Source organism: Schistocerca serialis, chromosome 2, assembly GCF_023864345.2.
Source record: "Schistocerca serialis cubense isolate TAMUIC-IGC-003099 chromosome 2, iqSchSeri2.2, whole genome shotgun sequence".
NCBI classification, from domain to species: Eukaryota; Metazoa; Arthropoda; class Insecta; order Orthoptera; family Acrididae; genus Schistocerca; species Schistocerca serialis.
In genome coordinates this window covers 682,023,964-682,049,352 of record NC_064639.1, presented here as the reverse complement: position 1 = coordinate 682,049,352, position 25,389 = coordinate 682,023,964, and the positions used below count along the sequence as shown (strand labels likewise).

Genomic DNA, 25,389 nt, shown 5'->3' with positions numbered 1-25,389 from the left:
CACCAGTTTGCTTTTGTTCTACAATATACACTCCTGGAAATGGAAAAAAGAACACATTGACACCGGTGTGTCAGACCCACCATACTTGCTCCGGACACTGCGAGAGGGCTGTACAAGCAATGATCACACGCACGGCCCAGCGGACACACCAGGAACTGCGGTGTTGGCCGTCGAATGGCGCTAGCTGCGCAGCATTTGTGCACCGCCACCGTCAGTGTCAGCCAGTTTGCCGTGGCATACGGAGCTCCATCGCAGTCTTTAACACTGGTAGCATGCCGCGACAGCGTGGACGTGAACCGTATGTGCAGTTGACGGACTTTGAGCGAGGGCGTATAGTGGGCATGCGGGAGGCCGGGTGGACGTACCGCCGAATTGCTCAACACGTGGGGCGTGAGGTCTCCACAGTACATCGATGTTGTCGCCAGTGGTCGGCGGAAGGTGCACGTGCCCGTCGACCTGGGACCGGACCACAGCGACGCACGGATGCACGCCAAGACCGTAGGATCCTACGCAGTGCCGTAGGGGACCGCACCGCCACTTCCCAGCAAATTAGGGACACTGTTGCTCCTGGGGTATCGGCGAGGACCATTCGCAACCGTCTCCATGAAGCTGGGCTACGGTCCCGCACACCGTTAGGCCGTCTTCCGCTCACGCCCCAACATCGTTCAGCCCGCCTCCAGTGGTGTCGCGACAGGCGTGAATGGAGGGACGAATGGAGACGTGTCGTCTTCAGCGATGAGAGTCGCTTCTGCCTTGGTGCCAATGATGGTCGTATGCGTGTTTGGCGCCGTGCAGGTGAGCGCCACAATCAGGACGGCATACGACCGAGGCACACAGGGCCAACACCCAGCATCATGGTGTGGGGAGCGATCTCCTACACTGGCCGTACACCACTGGTGATCGTCGAGGGGACACTGAATAGTGCACGGTACATCGAAACCGTCATCGAACCCATCTTTCTACCATTCCTAGACCGGCAAGGGAACTTGCTGTTCCAACAGGACAATGCACGTCCGCATGTATCCCGTGCCACCCAACGTGCTCTAGAAGGTGTAAGTCAACTACCCTGGCCAGCAAGATCTCCGGATCTGTCCCCCATTGAGCATGTTTGGGACTGGATGAAGCGTTGTCTCACGCGGTCTGCACGTCCAGCACGAACGCTGGTCCAACTGAGGCGCCAGGTGGAAATGGCATGGCAAGCCGTTCCACAGGACTACATCCAGCATCTCTACGATCGTCTCCATGGGTGAATAGCAGCCTGCATTGCTGCGAAAGGTGGATATACACTGTACTAGTGCCGACATTGTGCATGCTCTGTTGCCTGTGTCTATGTGCCTGTGGTTCTGTCAGTGTGATCATGTGATGTATCTGACCCCAGGAATGTGTCAATAAAGTTTCCCCTTCCTGGGACAATGAATTCACGGTGTTCTTATTTCAATTTCCAGGAGTGTATATTGTCAGGTCAGGAGAAAAATAGTGTGGAAAATGACAGAATCAGGACAGAAGGGTGGAGGAGATATCTGAGAATAATCTGTCTGCCCTTAACCTGATTCTGAATTTTTTTCCAGTCTCTCTTTTCTCTACATGAGTTACCACTCTCTAGGCTGCCCTTCCAAATGCATGTTAACAACCTTTGTTTATACTAACCTTTGTTTATACTAACATATGTCTTCTAGCAAGGAATGTCCCCACTGTCTACCCTTGCTTGCTTCTTTTATTCTCATCCAATAAAATAATGTGTAAGGAGTCTTTATTTAAATTTATTTCTTTTATGCATTTTTATAATTGTGTGTTTTATCAATGTCTCTTGCTGTATTTCTAGTTAGGCTTTTGGGTTCATTTGTAATAATTTGTCTGCCGTATTTGAATTGTGTGATTCTGCATGTGCAGTTAACTGTAGTTAAATCTTTGCAATTATATGGCAGTGTTGTAGTATATTTTAGAACAAGAAATGAGCATATGATGTGCAAGGTAATCAGTCACTTTTAGATGAATGATATAATGTGAAGAAAATTACACTGCCGTGCACCCTTTTTTTTAGTGCAAATACAAAAATTCTCTCTCTCTCTCTCTTTTTTTTTTTGGGGGGGGGGGGGGGGAGGTGTGTTATATTGTCAGGTCAGGAGAAAAATAGTGTGGAAAATGACAGAATCAGGACAGAAGGGTGGAGGAGATATCTGAAAATAATTTGTCTGCCCTTCACCTGATTCTGAATTTTTTTCCAGTCTCTCTTTTCTCTACATGAGTTACCACTCTCTAGTCTGCCCTTCCAAATGCATGTTAACAATCATTGTTGTTGCCACAGTGGTGTGTGTGTCTATATATGCATGATTGTTGTTTTAAATAAAAAACTCACTTTTGTCAGGGAAATTGCAGCTGCAAATGTTGCTTTATGGGAACATTTTTTGTGACTCTTTGTTGCATCATCAGTGTGGTGAAAACTTTGATTTTCTTCTTGACCAAGTGAGTCAAATTGCTGTATGATGTTTGTAAATTACTTTAGCTTAATGTTGTTAAAATAGTAAAACAATAAAGATATCATTAACGTTAACTTCAATAACAAACATTCCATTCACATTGAGTGGCTGCATCAGCAATGTATTCTAAATACTTCAAGGAAAAAATTAATGTGAGGATTCACTGTAGAGAAAAAGTAATAACTCTGTAGTAAGTTTAATGTAATGAAACAGATAGATAGACTTCACAGTCCACAGGTAAATAGTATTTAGTTTGTATTTACAAAGAAATGTTGACCTCGGAAAGGCAGATGGGTGTCTTTTTTCTATGGTGCTTGTTTTATCAGGCTTTCATTTCATTTCATTTCAGTTCATTATTTTTAGTCTGCTTAAATAATTCAGTAGCTGTTCCAAGGATTCATTCATTATTTCTTTCTTTCTTTCCTTCCTTCATTCATCCATCATGTCGCATAGGTTGTATCGTGAAAAAGAACCTTTAGGGGTGTTAGTAAATGCCAAAGCCTATGTTAAGCAGCTGTTAGAAAATGCATTAATGTTAATTATTTTTAAATTGATATAAACTATCTGCACTTACTCAAGATAAATGTAACATAATCAAACTAACAGGGTAGTTGCTGCTTCCTCAGTTATATTAAATTTGTTGTTTCAAATATAATCTTGTTTGTGCTAATATTTGCGAGATGTGCTCTCCTGGACATTTTGTTTCAGAAATGCTTAAATCATTCACAGTTAATACTTAATCAAGGCAAAAGTGAGTAAATTAGAAAGCATAGTTGTCTCTCTCCATATTGGAGCTTTTTAAAGTTATTTATATAAAGGAAAGGATGGAAACAAGTGGTGAGATATACAGATACGGGAAGAAAGAAAATCGCTCAAACAATCCAGATCAAATGAGAGAGAAGATGTAGAGAACCACTCACCATTAACACTGGAGTAACAACCAAGATTCAAACACTGTTGTACCTGCTACAAATTAGTAGTAAGTGATCAGTTTTGGATGAATGCTATTCTTCAAAGAAAACACTATTTAGAAAAGAGAATTAAAGATATCAGTAAGCATAAGAAAGGCTGGCAAAGTTGGAAGAGGGAGAGACAAAAGAAACATAAAATATATTAAAGTGAATCTGGCTCATTTAAATATGAAAGGGTAAAAAGGAAGACTGCAGGAGGCAATGGGAAAAAGAAGAGTCAAGAAACCAGTGTAAAAAAACAATTGACCACTTTCATAACATGTTCGGCAAGATAATATTGGATATTGTTTGTGGAGACACATTGTCTGTGCCATTCATTCAGTTGGAAAACTTTGTTGTGGTCATGCCAGCATAGAAAATATGTTAAAATGTGCAGGTCAGTTTTTTTTCTCTCCTTAATAGTGAAATATGTAACAGAAATATCTCGCTGTATTTGGTCTAATGCCTTCTATATTTTGAAGGGCAGTAAAGAAAGGAAAAAAATATTTTATTTAAAACACATACTATGTTTTTGGACCACTTTTGAAAGCGACATAACTTAAGTATTAGGCCTCATTAATGAGACACTTTTGAAATAATTTATAAGACTTACTTATGGCTCATGAAGAGTAAAATCAATGTATTAGCATAATGCCTCCTGCAATTGCCCTACGTTCCACAATGACATGTGTTGATGTGAACTTGGAGGTGATGGAAGAAAAAGAAAAAAAAATCATGTAAGGGTCAAATACAGTAGCCAGATTGGACAGTGAGTGGCGCAATGAGCAGAATAAAATTTTCATTGACCATCTCTGACATAAGAGTAATGAGTGGAAAATGGGAGTCGTGGTCTCAGAGGTGTTCTCTCTCAATTTTATTGACTTTAGGTAAATGTATGGACCATGACATCATATCAGCCTTAGGTCATAATTGCAGTGACAGTGGCAAGAGTGATTTACTGGTACATATGCTGATAATGATAGTTTTATAACAGATTAACTCACACTCAAAAGTGTTATATTTAGTGAACTGAAGCATACAATAGGTTTCACAGTATCAATACTCATATAGAGAAGAGTTACACGGTAAAGGTATGTTTTATTGATGTGTTTAAGAGTGGATTGCAACATTGAGGAATATAGTTTGGGTTGTGGAGACAGAATGCTGACATTGCCTTATCTTTCATGTTAGGAATTAAGTTCATGGTGTTCCTTAAACATGCCTCCAAGTTGTATGATTGTTTTCTACGTATTCTAATTTTTGTGTGTGTATCTGCCCTGCTCCAGTTTTTCTTATTTTGTTACTTGTTGCTAGATGACTGTCTCATTTGTCAGGAATATAACTGTTCTATTGTAAGTTCATTCTCCGGTACTTACTGCATGGAATTACATAATGTTACAAATAAAGTAAATCAGTTCAGCTTTACAGCAATTTTTAAGTTACTAATTTCCTCTTTGGTATTGTGGATTCTGCCAATACATTGTCATAGGGTCTGGTAATTGTGAAACAGACACAAAACAAATTACGTAAATCTTTGCACTTATTTTCTTAAATTGCTGCAGACCAACATACTGATGAGCCAGAACATTATGACCACTGCCCATCATGAGACTGAATGTTGCCTGGTGACACTGCTGGCATATGATGCGAAAAGGAAAGTAAAAAAGTAGAGCAGGGACTAACGAGAAATAATTCTAGTGTTGATTGATGATATGGGCTGCAAATGATAAAATCCTCTGGCATGTGTGACCTTAACAAGGGGCAGATTGTTATCATCTGATACCTGGGAATAAGCATCTTGGAATTGCGAACTGTTTGCATGTTTCTGTGTGAGAACACCTATGGAAAGTGGTTGAAGAGCAGTGAAACCACAAGTAGGTGACAATGTGTTGGACATCCACGTCTCGTGGAGAATGGAGACCTCCCTGTTCTGTAAAGAAAGGTAGGTGCCAATCTGTGGCAGAGTACAGCCTTGGTGCTGGTCCGAATGTTTCAGAGCACACCATTCAGCGCACAGGGTTGAAGATGTGTGTATGCGATAAACAACCCTTATTTGTTCCCATGTCGACTTAATTGGTACAATTGCAGTGGAGCATCAGATTATTGAGATTGGAGTGTAGATTAGCAGTAACATATTGCTTTGTTGGATGAATCACATTCTTGTTTCTCTAGGTCAATGGTCATGTCCAGAGATGCTGTCGTCCACATGAATGACTGCTTGAAACATGTACTACACCATGGACACAGGCTGGTGGGAGCAGTATTATGCTACGGGCTTCCGTGGGACCTGTGGTAGTAATTGAAAGTGTGATGACAGCTGTAGGCTACATGAAATTATTGCAGGTGATCTGCATCTCTTCATGTTTGATATCTCCTCAGTGTTGGTGATGTCTTCCAGCTGCATAACTGTCTGTGTCAGAAGGCCAAAATAGTGCTATCTATACTGGTTTGAGGAACATGATGGTGAACTTATGTTGAATATTAGCCAGCAAATTTGCCAGATCTGAACTCGGTTGAACACATTTGGGACACTATTGGGTTCTAGCTCCATGGCCACAAATGACTGGCCCGTATTATACTGGAACTTTGTGTATTGTGCATAGTTATTTTGTGCCACATACCTCTGGAACCTATCAATGACTTTTTGAGTCCATGCTGTGCAGAATTGCTACTGTGCTACATTCCAAAGATGGACCAACTCCCCGTTAAGCATGTGGTTGTAATGTTTTGGCTCCTCCATGTAGCAAAGGTGTATTTCTGAGAGATTATTTGATATTAGACCATAACTGCAATAGTTTCGTTGATTCCAGCTCACTCTATGGGCAGATTGTATTGATCTGAGCATAATAACATCCTGTTTTTAATTAACAGAGCATTCAAGAAAGCAGCTGAAGGAGATACAGTAGCGAAAGTTCGCAGCCACCTTCGAAAGATCAAAGGTGCATTAAGAGCCCAGCCTGTAGAAGGACATACATTTGACAATGATGCGTTATTAGACTTGGGTGAATCAGAATTTGTAAGTACAAAAATGGAACAAATTTTGTAAATGTTCATAGAATATGCCCAGGGCTCAGTAAAAATGTAACAAATATACTTGGATAACATTTGCATTCAGCAGAACTGTTTGAGGTTTAATTGTATGCACACAATTTCACAGTTGACCAAAATGCATGTTTGAAGCATCCAACACACACATTACACAACATTTTGTATATACCAACATGCAAATCAAAGTGGTTACAGCATAAATTAGTTGTAATCCCTCTTGCATGTTGTTTAATTAACAGCTGGTTTCTTTAAAGTAAGAAACCAAAGACAAACAGTCTTCGATACTAGTGAGTGGATTCCCAGAAAGAATAGGTAGCACAATGCAATTGCTGAAGTTACAGGCTGTTAAAGCACACTGAGAAACATCTTGCCATGTATATGTTACAATATTAAAAGAACACTGAGAAAAAATTTGTCATGTATACCTTAAAATATTATCATATGCAAGTGGGGGTTATAGAGTTAGATTCATCACCATTTTTGCATTGTAGAGTTACGGTACCATTAAGCATTTGGCCCACTCTTTTTGAAATAAGAGAAAAATGATTGAAAATATAATCAGTTATAATAACAGTTGGCTCTACTGATTGTGTCCATCTCCACAGCATTACACTAGTGCAGGAATGGTTGATATGGAGATAGCACATTCCAATCTTGGTGGTGTTGGGAATTTTGATCCTTATTTTGCCACACAAGGTTAAGGATAGGTGTCAGCTTTTTAGTTCAAATGGTAACTAGATCGAAGTCACTAAACTGGATCAGGTATCATTCACCAAGTTGCAGCAGGAATTGAAGAAAACAGACACTTATAACAAATCATGCAGACAATTCCATAGAAAGTGAGAAGCTGTGACAGTAAAGAGTACACTTGCATAATACTGGCTCCATGATAATTCCAGAGGATGTGTTGCCTAATCATTAATGGAATACAGTGGACTATCATGTAGTACATACTTTGAAATTTTTATGTAAGTAGGTAATGAATTACTTTTATTGTTTTTATTCACTGGCAGGCAGAAGAACTCCAGCTCTCAGAGGTTTCTACGTACCGTGACCTGAGTGCATGGAGGATATCAATACCCTCTGTCGAAACTCAGACAGACATTAACAGCAAATCTTTTCCTGTGTTCCGTATTGATGTTCAGCGGATAGATGTTCGAGAAGAAGGTATGTATATGCATTTTTTTATGTTTTAAGTTAATATACTTACTTATCATAATTAGAAAATTATTTAAGTGTTTGATTCCATACATTATATTTTTAGAGAATTTTAAGCTGTCCGAAACATTTGGAAACTCTACTGATCTCCTTTGTTCAATGCTTAACATACAGCATAAACATCTCTAAGCTCTAGAAAAACATGAAACCCCCATTATTAATTGATCATGCTTCTCGACAGTTAATGACTAGATTCTTGCTCCATTCTGTGTACTATCATAACATTGTGAAAGAAGTCAGTATTGTGAAAGCATTTCCTGTTTCAGGCGTAAGTTTCACTTTTATATGCCACACACAGAGACACCAATGAAACTTGAAAAATCTTGTTACATAATAGATAAAAATAATAATTATTAAAGTGTATTAAATGTAGCTTATATGTAGTCAAAAATTAATATATCTGGTTTTAAGAAGTGGCTTGGTGCGTACACTAAATGGAGGCTCCCAAAAATTGCCTTTTTGCTTTATCTACACTCTTCATGTGATTACTGATTTCGTTTGCTTGCACAGTGTTTCTCTGACATTATTGTGTCCTGTAGTGAATGATCTAGATAAGTTCTAACAGTAACGTAGAAGATTCTTCAAACTAATTGTTAATGTTGTTGCCTGCTACTCAAATATTTTTAGTTTAAGGGAACTCAGCCCATGAAAGCTGGACAAACTGAAGTACAGATAACAATAACAAAAGACATCAACGGTACTAGTTTGGTTTTCAACTAGACAACATTTCAAGGGCATGTGACCGAGTGAGATGGTACCATGCCTAAGAAACCTGTGCTCACATTTGGTGGTGGGGGGAGGGGGCGGGGGATGGCAGTTCCAATCCCCGAATGGTTGTCCAGAGGACTTCTATAGTTTCCTGTATCACTTAAAGAAAATGCTGGGATGGCTGCTTTGGAAAGGATACATCTATTTCCGTACCCAACTTGAGTTTGTCCACATTCTCTAATGACCGTTTCATGTTTAGGAAATTAAATTGTAATTTTTCTCCCTCACTCCCTTTCTTCCTTCCTTAATTATGAGGGTACGTGATGGGTACCATATGGAGACAAAGTCTTGAGGAGGAGGTACTCAAGACGAAATACTGAGTTACAGAGCAAGAACATAAACCCAAACATGAGATACAGCTGAATGGACATGGACCATTGACTGAGACCAGTTTGTGTGTCTATCGACCGAACGAAAGTGCTGGCAGGTCGACAGACACACAAACAAACACAAACGTACACACGAAATTCAATGCTCTGACTGTACGCCCTGCTATGTGCGCAGTAAATTCCTCTCAGCAACATCCAATAGTGGTGACTCTTTCATCTTTAGGGTAAGCAAATCACACTGCACCATTGTGTTGTGGTGCTTTCTGATATCACTCTGAACCTCTTTGGGCTTAGGCTGCCAGCAGCCCTGATACGACACACATGAGATTCTTCTCATTGTGTTGGCATTTGACATCTCAAAACAGTTATGCATTGTTCTCTATATTGCCCCAATATTTAAAAATATTTTCCAGTGGACATTTGACACGTTAACTGTTATTATCATTGGAAAGCATGCAGATGCAATGTTGAAAACCCGTATATAGTCACCTTGCTCTGTTATGCTTCTACAGAATTTTTCTGGTCTTCTGCTAATAATATACAGCTTTCAGGCCAATTAATGTCCCAGGCATGTAAATTGACAGAAAATAAAAATAACAACACCAAGAAGGAGCTGGCAACATAAACAAAAGTTAGTAGACATATTTCTACATCTGAAAGATGGTGTCTATTCAAATTTTGCAGCAGTCACATAAGAGTGGCGGCTTTGTGACTGGACACGGTGAGCTGTTGTTAGTCAAAAATGCCTTTAAGGCAATGAAGAAGCCATTATTAACACCCCACTGAGTTTGAATGAGGTTGTATAATGAGGCTACGAGAAATTGGATGTTCCTTCTATGATATTGCAGAAAGGCTTGGCAGGAATGTAGCCACTGTACTTGATTGTTGGTAGCAGTGGTCTCGAGATTGTACAGTCACAAGAAGATCGGGTTCTGGACGTCCGTGTGGCACTACTGAGAGGGAAGACCATTGTGTTCAGCATATGGCTGGGCTGTGGCGCATCATACTGCATCTGCAACAGCAGTTTGAGCAGCAATTGCCACCAGAGTGGCTCAACGAACTGTTACAAATCGGGCACTTCGAGGACAGCTCTGAGCCATATGTCCTGTAACGTGCATTACACTCACCCCAAACCTTCACCATTTGTGACTTCAGTGGTGTCAGGCAAGATCTCATTGGAGGGCAGGGTGGGAGTCTATTGTGTTTTCTGGTGAAGGGTGTATCTGCCTTGGTGCCTGTGATTTCCATGTGTTGGTTAGGAGGAGGCCAGTTGAGATCTGCAACCAACCTGTCCATGTGCTAGACACACCTGGAGTGCAATTTTGTGTGACAGCAGGAGCATGTCGAGTTTGTCCCTTGTACTCTGACTTCAAATTTGTATGTCAATCTGGTGATTCAATATGTTGTGCTACCATTCTTGAACAGCATTCCAGGGGGTGTTTTCCAACAGTACGACGCTCACCCACATACTGCTGTTGTAACCCGACATGCTCGACAGAGTGTCGATGTGTTGCCTTTCCTGCTTGATACCAGATCTGTCTCCAATTGAGCACATCTGGGACATCGTTGGATGACAGCTTCAGCGTCATCCACAGCCAGTATTATTTGTCCCTGTATTGACAGGTGCAATAGGTGTGGAACTCCACCCCACAAACTGACATCTGACCACTGTATAATGCAATGCATGCATATTTGTGTGCTTGCATTCAACATTCTGGTAGGTACACCAGTTATTAATGTACTATCATTTCATATTTGCAAGGGCATATCTCGTGCTTACATTAACCTGTGACCTTGCAATGTTAATCACCTAGATAGGTTACTTTTTTTTAGTCATCAGTCTTGTGACTGGTTTGATATGGCCCGTCGCTGCACCGACCTCTTCATCAGAGTACCACTTGCGACCTACATCCTCAGCTATTTGCTGAATGTGTTGCAATCTCTGTCATTCTCTACAGTTTTTACCCTCTACTGCTCCCTCTGATACCATGGAAGCTATTGCTTGGCGTCTTAACAGATGTCCCGTCATCCTGTCCCTTCTTCTTGTCAGTGTTTTCCATATATTCTTTTCCTCTGCAATTCTGCACAGGGCCCCCTCATTCCTTGCCGTATCAGGCCAGCTAATTTTCAACATTTGTCAGTAGCACCATATCTCAACAGCTGCGATTTTCATCTGTTCGAGTTTCCCAACAGTGCATGTTTCGCTACCATACAGTGCTGTGCTCCAAATGTACATTCTCAGAAATTCCTTCCTCAAGTTACGGCTAATGTTTGATACTAGCAGACTTCTCTCGGCCAGGAATGCCCTTTTCAGCCATGCTAATCTGCTCTTGATTTCGTCCTTGCTTCATCCGTCATGAGTTATTTTGCTGTCTAGGTAGCAGAAGTTCTTAACTTCATCTACTTTGTGACCATCAATGCTAATGTTAAGTTTCTCGCAGTTCCCATTTCTGCTACTTCTTTTTCTTCAATTTACTTTCAGTCCATATTCTGTACTGTTAATTCCATTCAGCAGATCCTGTAATTCTTCTTCACTTTCACTGAGTATAGTAATGTCATCAGCAAACCGTATCATTGATACTGTTTTACCTTGAATTTTAATTTCACTCTTGAACCTTTCATTTGTTATATCATTGCTTCTTTGATGCATAGATTGAACAGTAGGTTTGAAAGACTACATCCCTGTCATACATCATTTTTAATCTGAGCATTTCGTTCTTGGTCTTCCACTCTTATTATTCCCTCCTGGCTGTTGTATGAGTTGTATATTATACATCTGTCCCTATGGCTTATCCTTATTTTTCTAAGAATTTCAAACATCTAGCACCGTTTGGCATTTTCGAATGCTTTCTTTCTTTCTTTTCTTCTTCTTCTCCTTCTCCTTTCTTTCTCCCCCCCCCCCCCCCCCCCCTCCCCCACCGCCCCAGGCCGCAGGACGACAAATCCTATGAATGTGTCTTGATTTTTCTTTAGCCTTACTTTCATTATCCACCACAATGTCAGAACTGCCTCTCTGGTGCCTTTACCTTTCCTAAAGCCAAACTGGTCATCACCTAACACACCCTCAGTTTTCTTTTCATTTCTTCTGTATATTATTCATGTCAATAACGTGGATGCCTGAGTTGTTAAGCTGATTGTGCAATAATTCTTGCACTTGTCAACTCTAGCAGTCTTTGGAATTGTGTGGATGATATTTTTTCTGAAAGTCAAATAGTGTATCACCAGTTTCATACATTCTACACACCAATATGAATATTCATTTTGTTGCCACTTCCCCCAAATGATTTTAGAAATTGTGATGAAATGTTATCTATCCCTTCTGCCTTATTTAAGTCTCCCAGAGCTCTTATAAATTCTGATTCTAATACTGTATACCCTGTCTCTTCAATATCGACAGGTCTTCCTGCTTATAGAGGCCTTTAGTGTACTCTTTCCACCTATCTGCTGTCTCCTCTGCATTTAACAGTGGACTTCCCATTTCACTCTTAATGTTACCACCCTTGGTTTCAATTTCACCAAAGGCTGCTTCTATATGCTGGATCAGTCCTTCTGACAATCATTTCTTTTTCGATTTCTCCGCACTTTCCTTGCAGTCATTTCACCTCATCTTCCTTGCACTTCCTATTTATTTCATTCCTAAGTGACTTGTATTTCTATAGTCCATAATTTCCCTGAACATTTTTGTACTTCCTTCTTTCATCGATCAACTGAAGTATTTCTTCTGTTACCCATGGTTTTTTCACAGCTACCTGCTATGTTTTTCTTTCCAACTTCCCTTATTGCCCTTTCTAGAGATGTTTAATCATCTTCAACTGAACTCCCTACTGAGCTATTTCTTATCACAATATCTATAGCCTTAGAGAAATTCAGGCATTACCTGGACAAATGCATTCCCAAACTTTCATTACTCTACATTAATTATCTTTTGGTGTTGTGATTTTTTCCATCAGTGTAACAATCTTTTCTACAGCCACAGTTTCAATGTGTTACTTTGTCTGTGTACGCACTATTATGTCACTCACCAATTGTCTCCCATCCTCTAGCAGGCTTGATCTTTTTATACCCAGCTGATCATTTCTGTGGGACTACTTTTTACATAATATGGTTCAGATACTAGCTATAATTTAAGTTGCAAGGTAATTAAATACCACATATATTGTATTATCAGAGTGAAACAAAATTACATGATTTAAGGCAAAAGCTTTTCTAGAATATTAATAAAACAGATCTCCAGGACATAAATTTTCAGCTGCAGAAGCACTGCTATTTCACAACTTTGGGTTACAAAGGTTTATCTTTGATAAGTGGTACACAGTGTAGATGACACACTTGATTTGTAAACACCTCAATTTAAACAAATATCTTAGTACTCTTTCCTTTCCCCCCTTTGCCCATCTGTCTTTTTCCATTTTATGCTATCCTATTGTTTATCCAATAATCTGAGGTCCTAGAAGACTCATGTACTTGGTCACTAAATATTTTTTCTGTATTGTCAAATTGTGGGCTCTAATTCTGAAGCTAAATGTTCCAACAAATTTTGTTCCGGTAAATGTCTGCTGCTACCACATAACATGAATTTAATCTACTTACATTACAGCTGTTAACATCAGTACCCCACGTTTTCATCAGCTTGGCTACTCATTTTTTAGTCAACTGTTGTTTGTGAACTTTATTTAGAATAACCATTATCACATATTATTTATGTGACAGAGATTTCTGAGTAGAATGCAATTAATGAAAGGAGTAAAAATAACCTCTTATCCCATAGTTGAGTTTTTAAGTGGTCTACAGACACACAAAAAAGACTGATATGCTTGTTGAGCATTTGGACAATGACCTTCAGAGCTAACTAACAAAACTAAACAGACCCATACACAGCTAATTTGTCCTGATTGGCTACATTGTATTGGAACTGTAATCCTACAGGGGTGAGGAGTTATCAGATGATGTGGGAAGAACAAGGAGGAGGAAGGGAAGTGTGGAGGAAGGGATACTGATGTCTGTGAGGTAGAGGCAGCAGGAAACAGTTGAAATGTGGCAATATATATACCCATTGTAGCACAAGCAGGGAAAGTATCGTGTGGCATATAGTGAAGTGGTCATGTTTGTTTGTGAGGGTTTATAGAACAGTGGGAGAGGAGAACAACAGATGGCTAGATGGTGTAGGAGAGATTTTTTAATGTGTTTAATGTGGGATGGGTGGCACTAAAAGAAGTGGGGGTACTGGTGGCTGATGGACTGCATATGTACATAGATATTTATGGAGCTACCTAACAGGTGGAGTGTGACATTTTGCTGAGCCAGATAGGATCAGGTGAAATGGTAAGTATAGGAGTAGTTGCGGCTTTGTAAGGACGAGACTGGTGAGTCTTCATCTTCAGTTCATAGCACAAAGAACCATCATTGGACCTGAACTAGACATATTTCTACATGGGTAGCTAGAAAGGTGTATTCCAGATGATCAGTAAGCAAGTTGGCATATGAGGCTGCCCTTGGACATTCTGCAGGTTTGATATCAGACAGTTTGGTTTATAGATATTAGGAAGCACAAAGAAGGTGGATACGTGGGGTGCAGGGAGAGGACAGAGTCTTAGATGTGGAGAATAGGAAGACTGTGTCAGGAGAGATATTCTGGGTTGGACCTTGAGATTTGATGTTATTGGAGGTTATACTGGACATCTGGGATGGGATAATTGTGGCAAGGCCTGTAGATGGAAGAGTCATAAAATTAGCATATGCCTTATGCAAGGTGATGTTGTGGTTCATAATGACAGTGGGAAAGCATAATTATCACTGTATTTGTAGTTACTTGTAAGTTATATGTGCCCCTTAGGTGGTTCTAAATGGTAAGCACCTGAGAGAGCACAATCTCAGGTGACCGAGTTCATGTCTGTTGAATACATATCTTTGTGCTACTCAGAACAGCTGGTGCTCTGTAATTTTAAGTTCGTTACATACTTCAGTGGCCACTGTTTGTTGCAGCAGTAGACCATAGAATATCACAGAAAAAGTTGTACCACATGCTAAGACAATGGAGGTTGTTGTGGTTAAACAGTCATTATAAGGCAACCTGTGGGGTTGTATAACACTTGCCCAGGTAATCAGGGCTCTGCTTGAGTTAGTATGTATATCTACAGCTGCTCTGAATGCCCATGTTGCCTCCAGCAAATAAAAATACTACCAGTGGATCAGCTGGGCCATTGGATAGTAGTAACACTGAACTCAGTAGAGGTAGTGAAGAGTTCAGCTCTTCTCAACATCTTCTCAACACACACATTCAACAGGTAATAGTAACAGAATGTAGATCAACTGCCAGAATATGTTTCTAATCATAAAGAGAGACAACAATACATTAGAAAAGTTTTGTCTTTCTATATTCAGAGGACTTTTTATGGGATTCTAAAATTGCTGAAGTCAATAAAATGCCTCCAAAATTGGAAATTTGTAGTGGAAATTGCTGCTTCACATCAAACAACACTGATAAAGAATTTGAAACAACTTGATGAGTACCCAACACACACTAAATTTCAGCAAAAGTGAATTAAAAGGAACAGTGGGGAGCCAATGGAGTGACTGATGTACAAAACATGAAAAAAATAATTGAGGAACTGCAAAGGAGAACTAGCTGCATTTATTTTGACTTTCAGTTATCCTGAATATATCAAAGCAGGCTATATATGCTTCAAAGTCTGATTTGGTATATCAAACGCTTTAATGTGCTTAAAATTTCAGCAATTTTGGAGACACTTTACTGGTGTGTAAAGGTCAGCCAACGTACAGAAATTGTGACTAAGATGTCCAAACACCCAACACAGTTTCTTCATCTCCACCCTCGTACGTTAATTGGGATGAGAGTCATACAGTCCGGATTCAAGATTGTCCCATCACTTGAAGATGTAAAAGATACAAGAAATTAAAGTAACACATTGAGTACCTTCCAGCAAAGTGGAGGAAAAATTAAAGAAAGAAAAGACAAATATAAGGTGCAACAGGCACCTATCTGTGCAACATCATTTGTGACCACTGTGAAAAGCTGACACAAAAAGTTAACATATTGACACTGAGACCAGTTATGGGAAAAAAATTGCACTCGTAGAAGTGCAGTAGCTAAACCTTCCTTAAGGAGCTAGAGAGACCTATACTTGGTAATAATGGATAGTAAACCTTGTGCACCCAAAGAAGAGATAAAGGCAGATATACTGACATCTGCACAATAGTACAATTGTCATCAATAGTTAAGCAAGGAATAAAAAGTTGATAACATAAAGGACTCAGGCCAAAACCATCTGAACACTTAATATTGGTTTTATCTGATGACATTTCTGCAGTTACACCTTCTGATCAAAAGTATCTGGTCATTTGTTAGTGGACATAAATGTGTGGTGTGTTGTCCTTTGTCTTTATGATAGCTTAAACTTTGCCAGGGACACTTTAATGAAATGTGTGAATGTCAGATTCACATTCCTTATATGCCTTTGACCACATATTGTAGAATAGGCTTTCTCAGTGATAGCACATTACAGTAGCAATCAAAATATGAAAATTAATGGTCACCTTACATGTACAAATTAAGTATCTTTAAAGCAGTTATGCAGCTTTTAAATCAGAATCTTAAATATAAATTTCAGCATTACACATATCACAGAATTGTATCAGTGGAAAATCAAGATGGAATAACAACATTATTATGAAAAGGATAGTTTACTACTCAGCAGTTTAGATATATTCAGGCTGCAAAATTCCTCATACACTTTGACTCCCTGAGAGTTCTTCAGTCTTTAAAATGATGGTATCCAACCGATGTAGTCCGCATTATTCAGGGAGCCCTTCTCAACCTGCAAATGTTGGGGAAAGAGGTGTCATTCTGCTGGGTACAAGGGCATGTAGAATTCATAGAAATTAATTAGTAAACATGGAAACCAGGGAGGCTTACAGTGATAATTAGGTGGATCAGTGGCCATCCCCCTGCATGTGATAATATCACTGCTCAGGCACAGAATCATGCGAGAAATTATGGATAATAATGTATTCAGCTAGAAAGTCAACATTGTGACCATGGTTTTCCTTCTTCTACCCACAAGGCAAGTTGAACTGCTTCCCTTTTATCTACATGTAGAACACAGTCCTGAGAGCCATTGCTTTCTTCTGCAGTGTGACGATCGTCCAGTGTATAGTGCTTGTTGTGGCAGTTTCAGTGTACCACAATTTAAATGGCTGTTTTTTTTTTATATTCAATTAAGAGGTCCGAGTTTAATGTACCTGCCGATATGTCCTCTTTGTTAGCTGGCCCTGAGACAATTATGTTAAAATCTTAAACCAAAAACACACACAACAATGATGGAGCTTCTGTAGTAGGAAGCATGATCAAACTAGGGAGTGTTTTAACACAGTGGATGGCTACTCTTTCTTCTGCCAAGAAATCATGGTTGAATGGGGTATGAACTGGGAGAAACATATTCAGTGTTAGCTTTTGCTCAATTTTGGTCGGATGGTTGGTTTGCAAGAAAATTTTTCCACTGTAGGGTACAGGTGAAGGGGAGTAGATCTTCGACCAGTCTGGTGTAATTGAATCTGAGAGTGAGGCTGAATGTGTGAGATCTTTGCAAAGGACTAAAACTGCTGTGGTTTTGGGATTCTTGGTGGATAGGCTGACAACAGTATTCAGGGTTTATCTGAACTTTGTGGAATGTTGTTTGGGAGCCTCAGGCAATATGGCATACGTTAGAATTCAGCTAGGGATGGTCTGGATGCTTTGACATTGAGGTGAGAAGGTTCACTGAGAGCAGGATAGGTACTGTTGGACAGTGGCATTGCAAGATGGGCCCAGGGTAACAAAAGATTGAATAACGTTTGGACGTGTAGTTTGGAGTGCTCCTCCAGTTATTGGAGAGCAAAGACTACCATTTGAGTGATGGGGTGTGTAAAATTATGATTGCATTTAGCATGGAAATTTGGTTTTGTATTACTGGGTTGGTGACGTGTGGCTGGTGGAATCTGAAAACTTGTAGATAATTGTGAAAAAGGTGAGGATGGTATGGTATACATAGAAAGGAATTTTTATGATTAGGCCCTTGGGGAAATTCCATGAAAACAGCATTCCAGGGACAGGATGAGGAACTGAGTTTTAGGTAGAGGTGCAGATTCTTTTCTGAAATGAATTCACATATGTAGGTAGGTGGACAAAAGTGTCCATTGCAAGTGGTACGTAGCTGTATGAAGAGAAGAAGAATGTAAATGGAGTCAAGAACAATCATTGGAGGGGAGCCTTGCAAGAAAGACTGGAGACAGAACTGAGACATAAACATTAATGGCAAAAAATGCCAAATAAATGTGTAAAGCAGACATAAAGAGTAGACAAACATATGAGTGATTGTTGAAAGCTGTTTTATAGGATGTGCAACGAGAATGCTAAAGGATATCATACTATGGGCTACAGGATATTTACTTGATGTAAAAATATTTTGTTGCCACTGTGTGATTGTCCCTACTTAACAACCGTGGTATGTGGATCAGCCCCCACCCCCATAATCTCTGAAGGGCCAACTGGCAATTAGCGTACCTTTGCTGCTACCTAAGTGGCATCATTCACAGACCGCCCTCTACACTTTTAACCAGTCCCATGCAAAGGCTACATAATTAAATGTGGTAAGAAATAATGTTAGTAGTGCTATGCCTCCTCTGTGGGAACATATGCCTCTTCATCACAGATGTGGGTCAAGCTCTGTAGCATACTGAGTCACCAGAGATCAACAACTGTTTTGTCTCTCCTGCGCTACGGTGGTATTTCTGCTGATGCGTCTATTCTTGCTGAATGTCTCAACAACACTGATGTCGTCTTTCTTCCCAGCTACCTTTTGAACACATAAATGAGAAGTCGAAGACATCGCCCCCTTAACTCTGAATTTTATAATGAACATTTTACTGACTGGGAATTACTTTAAGCTTTCGACTCATCACATGATATGGTTCCAGGTCCTGATTCAATCCATAATCAGGTGCTCCAACATCTGAATGCAGCTCACAGACTCCATCTACGCAGGATATTCAACCGTATTTGGTTAGAAGGTGTTTCTACCCTTCACAGTGATGAGATAGTCTCATCACCCTAATTCTTAAATCAAGGAGAAATCCAACATTCATTGACAGCTACCAACTGGTTAGCCTCACCAACATCATCCACGATGTGCTTGAATTATGGTAGTCTGACAACTATGCTTTGTGATGGATTCTTCAATCATGGGGTCTTTTGTCCTCATCAGTGTGGTTTCCGGAAAAGATGATCCACAACCAACCATCTGCTTAGGTTGGAAAAGGCAATCCAACAGGCTTTTTCTAAACATCAACCTCTCATTTGAGTTTTTTTATCACCTACACAGTCAATAAGACACACCTTGGTGCCTTTATATTTTAATTACCCTTCAAGACTGGAGCTTTTGAGGTATCCTTCTTATATTAATTTGTCAGTTTTTATATCACTGGTAGTTTTAGGTTACAGGCAGTCCCCATGGGTCCAAGAGAGTAGCATCCCTTAGGGCTCCGCACTGATTCACACACTTCCTTATCGTCATCAGTGGGCTAGTGACCGCCATCAGGCCAATGGTTATCACCACGCTCTATCTTGATGACTTTTGTGTTTGGTATAGCCTCCAGGCTTTAGGCTTGGCTGAACACCAGCTCCAAGGAGTCATCTGAAGGACCTCCACTTGGACCCTTTCCAATTGCTTCCAGTTTTCTCCTGCATAAATGTGAATCGTGCATTTTTGACACTGGATCAGGATTTGTTCTGGCCCAGAACTCTGCTTGGGGACTGAGCACATGGACGTATTAGTCAGTCCCGATTTGATAAAAAGCTGACACGGCTTCCCTACATTCATTAACATAATACTAGCTACAGGCAAAAGTGTAATGCTTCTTTGCCCACTCATCATGGGGTGCAGTTTGCACTACACTGCTCTGTATTTATGAGGTCTTGGTCTCTTTCAAACTGGACTATGGTTGCCATGTTTTTGGATACAGTATACGATTGTGGAGTAGACTGGCCAGTGGCACCTACTGGACAAGTCCCGTAGGCACTATCCTACCCAGGGCAGGGATCTTGTTTATTCAGTTCCTATGGTACCAACTATTGCCCACTTAATATGGAATCACTGTATGACAATTTACTATTCATCTTACTTATCAATTCTTTTTTCATACAGGAAGTGTTAATACCAACATTCCCCTTGGCTTGGTTTCTCCAACTGGAATGCAACTCGAAACACTCTGCTGGGACGTCCACATACTCCCACCCCCTCCCCCCTGCCCCCCCTAGAGTGGGCTCCCAGTGTACTCCCATGCTCTCCTCCTTGGTTGGTACCCATTCCATAATTAGGACCAATTGAAGGACCTATTATTTCATTCACCCCATACCTTTTGGCGTCTGTTGCTCTCAGTTCCTCTGGAATATCACGGTGCTACCATAATTTACATTGACAGCTGTAACAACATGAATAAGACAGGGTATGCTTTTACATTTCCCATCAGTCATGAACAATATGTTTTTAGGGCAGAGCTGATGGCCATTAACAGAGCCCTACATTTTATTAAACAGACTGCCCTCAGCTGTGTTTTAATTTGTAGTGACTCAGTTGATAGCCTCCAGGCTACACACAAATATTATTCTTGCCATCCTATAATATCCACTATTCATAATCTTCTCTCTGACCTTAGTCATACTACCTGCTCAGCTGTCTTTCTATGCACCACAAGTTAGGCAGGTATCCTGTGGAACAAAGTGGCCAACCATCTGGCTAGACAAGCAGTTACTTACCCAACATTTACTATGATGATCTCAGGTGCAGATTTATGGGATCAGATAAGGTGTCTACTCATTTGGAAAGGGAACAGATCTAGTGGGCAACTGTCCCCTCCAATAAACTCCATAGTATTGGGGAGACTGTAGCTGCAGTCCTATCCTGCTTCTGTTTTTTCCAGAAGACATGCATCACCCTATATCATCTTCACACCAGATTAACCAGTAGTTTTATCTTATCTAATTAGCCACCCTCATGTAGTTGTTATGGAGCTCGACACACATCTTAGTGAAATGCTTGCTCCTTCTGGCTGTCCACCCCAAGTGTGGTCTTCTGGACTTCTTGCCTCTACAGTTGAACTGATACTTTATTTCCAGGGAGAAAGTGGTAGTTATTCTCAGTTATAATGTGTTGAACTCCTTTCTGGACGAAGATGGACCTGGACTCTACCTTCCCATCAGCTGCCATGGTCATCCCTCTTTTACACTGCTTTAATTACATTTAGATGTGAATATCCCTTTCCTTTGCTGCACCCTAGTTTACTTTTTGGGAGTTCCCTTCATATGGCACTCTGATGAAGGCAAGACCTTAAGGATTCCTTGCCCTTGGTACTAGTTGCAAAAGAACAGATGAACAGGATTGTATGCTCCCTCTGAGAATGGGTTCTGTTTTCATCTTTTATCACATTGACTATAATAGACTGGGGTGGGACAGTTGTGGAAGGGATGCCTCCCACCCCATGCTGATCCCCAGGGTCACTTGATTGCGTTCACACACCTACTGACCTGATTATTTCTCATGCCTTGTTTTACTGTTGGAAGTGCTATGGGTGTTCATTACTGTTTTAGCCTTTTCACTTATTCTGCTGCTGTCTTACATTGCACTGGATGGGCAAGGGTAGAGAGGGGGCAGATGGGAGGAAGGTACCTCTCAGTACAAATAAGCTTCTGGGGATACAATTGTATCTCATCTCTGGCATTGGTATTGCTTTCAGTGCCTTGATTTTACCAATCCAACATCATAATTGAAGCACCAACTCCAGGTGGACTATCCTTTAGACAAGAGTTGGATGACCTTACTGTTTAGTCCCTTAAACACCACTGCCACCACCACTACCTACACCACAAACCAATCAACCAACCCACCCATCCACCAATTATTTCTCAGCACTCAGACAGTATAGGTAGCTAGGCCAGTGTACCCATGTTTGTGTTGTGTGTTTATATTAGTTAACTTCAAGGGACATTGCCCAAAAGCTCAGTATCACTTTTGCTTATATGACTGTTGTGCTCTATGTGACAACTATACAATGTGTGGTTACTTTTACTCCTTTCATTATGCGGTACTGTTTTGTTATGTATCCATACTGATTATAAAATACGATATCCTCACTTTATATCTAAAAACAAAGATGATGTGACTTACCAAATGAAAGTGCTGGCAGGTCGACAGACACACAAACAAACACAAACATACACACAAAATTCAAGCTTTCGCAACAAACTGTTGCCTCATCAGGAAAGAGGGAAGGAGAGGGAAAGACGAAAGGATGTGGGTTTTAAGGGAGAGGGTAAGGAGTCATTCCAATCCCGGGAGCGGAAAGACTTACCTTAGGGGGAAAAAAGGACGGGTATACACTCGCACACACACACACATCCATCCACACATATACAGACACAAGCAGACAATGTCTGCTCCATACATATACAGACTATGTCTGCTTGTGTCTGTATATGTGTGGATGGATGTGTGTGTGTGTGTGCGAGTGTATACCCGTCCTTTTTTCCCCCTGAGGTAAGTCTTTCCGCTCCCGGGATTGGAATGACTCCTTACCCTCTCCCTTAAAACCCACATCCTTTCGTCTTTCCCTCTCCTTCCCTCTTTCCTGATGAGGCAACAGTTTGTTGTGAAAGCTTGAATTTTGTGTGTATGTTTGTGTTTGTTTGTGTGTCTGTCGACCTGCCAGCACTTTCATTTGGTAAGTCACATCATCTTTGTTTTTAGATATATATTTCCTACGTGGAATGTTTCCCTCTATTATAACGATATCCTTACTTTCTAAGACTTGTAGAATTCTGTTATTACAGAAATGATTTTAGTCCCAAATTTCTGAAGTTTTTTTTTACAAGTTAGGCAAATATCTGCAGCACTTCATAAGAGCCTTCAGACTTTCCTATCCGGCCTCGTAGGAGAGGAATGCCTTGCCTAGCGCCTGCTGCCCATCTGTGTACAAAATGCCTACATTCTCTAATCTTTGATACCAATTTTTATTCAGACATTACTGTTTTTGTCTTTCAAAATCTCTGTTCCATTATTGCTAATTTTTGTTTATTGTTCTGTTCACTTACTACCTTAATTTACTCCCACATGCGGACGTACTCCACTTGTCCCATCCAGATTTAAAGTGCCTTTTTCCTGGTATTTTTCATGTTTGATATGTACTTCTTTCAATGTAGGTGCTAAAATCCTAGTCTTCTTTTTTTTTCTTTAGATGATCCGGAATCATATCATTGGACTGTGGATAGAAGATATAATGATTTTTATGTACTTGAATCAAAGCTGACTGAATTTCATGGTGAATTTACTGACATACACCTTCCACCAAAGAGAGTAATATCTGGACCACGGGGTGTGGAATTTATGGAGTCAAAGCGACAGGTGATGGAAGACAAATTTTAATAACTGATTGCCACAAACAGTCAGAGATGAAGGTTAACAAATATGATTTGTAAGATATTGTGTCAGATAGAAAATTCACCTTTGTAAGCACCAGCCAACAATCCTCTCTCTCAAAAAATTTAAGTTACATCATATCATCTGTGTTACGTTAAAGGAGTGTAAGTGCTGTGCACTATCTGATTGGAAAGTTCTCCCATGCATTATTTACCATGTACCCATATATAAATAAAAGTGTGGGTGTGATAATACTTGCAAACTAATAAAATAAAAGTAAAAATGGATCTCTTCTCATTGTTACATCACTTGTCTTTGAGTTTGTCAAATACATGTAATATTATCTGCATTCACAGAATAGTGTGTATTTGCTAACTACCTCAGATCACCATCATTAAATTTGCACTTAAGACATGATCATAATGAGTGCTCACACAGCCAATTAATTATGAAGCGCAATGTCATATTTACACATCAGAAGAAAAATGCACTTAAGAAAACTTCAGAATTACTACAAATAGACAGTGTAGCTGGGCAGTACTTTATCTTCAGGAGGTGACATTCCATGTACATGTAATTTTACATTCACACACAACACGCGCATGCACACACACGCACGCACACGCACACGCACACACACACACACACACACACACACACACACACACACACACACACACTGCAACCAATAGAGCAATTGGTCTCCTGCTCTGCAGCCAAACCCCAACTGTAAAATACTTTACTATGAAATTGATTAATTAAAAACATATGCTGTATTGTTTAGGTGTAGAGATGCAAGCTATTGGCCTTTCCCATGAGAACCAGCTGCCAAAGAATTCCTTCTACAAGTTGCATAGGTATATTAACAATTTTAGTATTTCAGGAGAGGGTGATGTCTAGAGTAGATATGCCATTGTGTAAATACCTGCTACATTAACCCCAGAAATTGGTCATAATAGTGAACCTAAAAAGTGATGCAAATATGGATTGTTTCAAGTCTTGGTAATTTCTCATGTTATACCAGAATGAAAATAACATTTTCACTCTCACTTCAACCATGTTGTTCATTTAACCATGTGGTCAGTAGTGTCAAAACACAGAAACAATCTTGTAGCTCTTAAAATGACAGTATGTCTTGTTCTAGTCCTAGAATATGGATTTCTACCGTTGATGGTATTTACGGTTTGCTCCAAGTTGATTTACTGTTCCCTCCATGTTGTCACATCTTGCTTGCTAGGTGAGAGCAGATTTCATTCTGCCCCTGTCCCTTGTCCTACTTCAACAAACTTCACTGTCCAGCATTCTATTACTATTCTCTTGTCCATTGTGTTAGTTTTCCAACACACTTGTTCTTGAAATGCTTCAGAACAATAATGGTAGGTTTATGGTTTATATCACTTCCTGAATCATGTTCACTGTCTGAGTAGCTCAGATGATATTAACACTGTGTCAGAAAGGCTGACAGATGACTTACAGTTCCTCTATTCAACTTATAACGAAACAGGGGAAACCTCAGGTTGGAATATCAACCTGTTAGGAAAAGGATAGATTGCTACTCACCATAAAGGTGACACCTTGCAGAGAGGCACAGTAAAACAAGTGTGGTACACTACAGCTGCCAGTGGTAGCAGTCATATGTGCATAAGGTCTGCTTGCTTGTGTGTAAGTCTCTCTGTCTCTGTCTCTCTCTCTCTCTCTCTCTCTCTCTCTCTCTCTCTCTCCCTCTCCCTCCCTCTCTCTCTCTCTCTCTCTCTCTCTCTCTCTCTCTCTCTCTCTCTCTCTCTGTGTGTGTGTGTGTGTGTGTGTGTGTGTGTGTGTGTGTGTGTGTGTGTGTTTGCGTTTGCTGAAGAAGGCTTTGGCCAAAAGCTATTATGTGCAACAGTCTTCTCATTGTGCTTGTCTGCAAGCAACTTGAAATTAAGTTTTTTGTGGCAAAAAATTGTAAGATACTATCCTTACTTTATAGAAAAAAGGAGAAGGGTAAAACCTTCTGCTAAGAACAAATACAGATAATTATAATATTGTAAAGGCTGAACAAATATGGTTAGTGCAACAAGTGACCATGCTCTGTCTTACAGCTGTGACTTGTACAATGAATGCAACAAATGGGTGGGCGGAGGGGTTGAGTGAATCT

General features: G+C 40.2%; 1 protein-coding gene across 2 annotated transcripts in view; it reads left to right on the top strand.

Moving 5' to 3' along the window:
• The window catches only part of LOC126457801 (sorting nexin-14-like), a 215,651-nt gene that overhangs the window by 123,606 nt on the left and 66,656 nt on the right, over nucleotides 1–25,389 (top strand). For both annotated transcript variants that reach the window (XM_050094398.1, XM_050094399.1), the window contains 3 exons: nucleotides 6,299–6,443; nucleotides 7,489–7,642; nucleotides 23,074–23,240. In XM_050094398.1, the coding sequence (XP_049950355.1) occupies nucleotides 6,299–6,443; nucleotides 7,489–7,642; nucleotides 23,074–23,240 (466 nt within the window). The remainder of the gene's footprint in view (nucleotides 1–6,298; nucleotides 6,444–7,488; nucleotides 7,643–23,073; nucleotides 23,241–25,389) is intronic.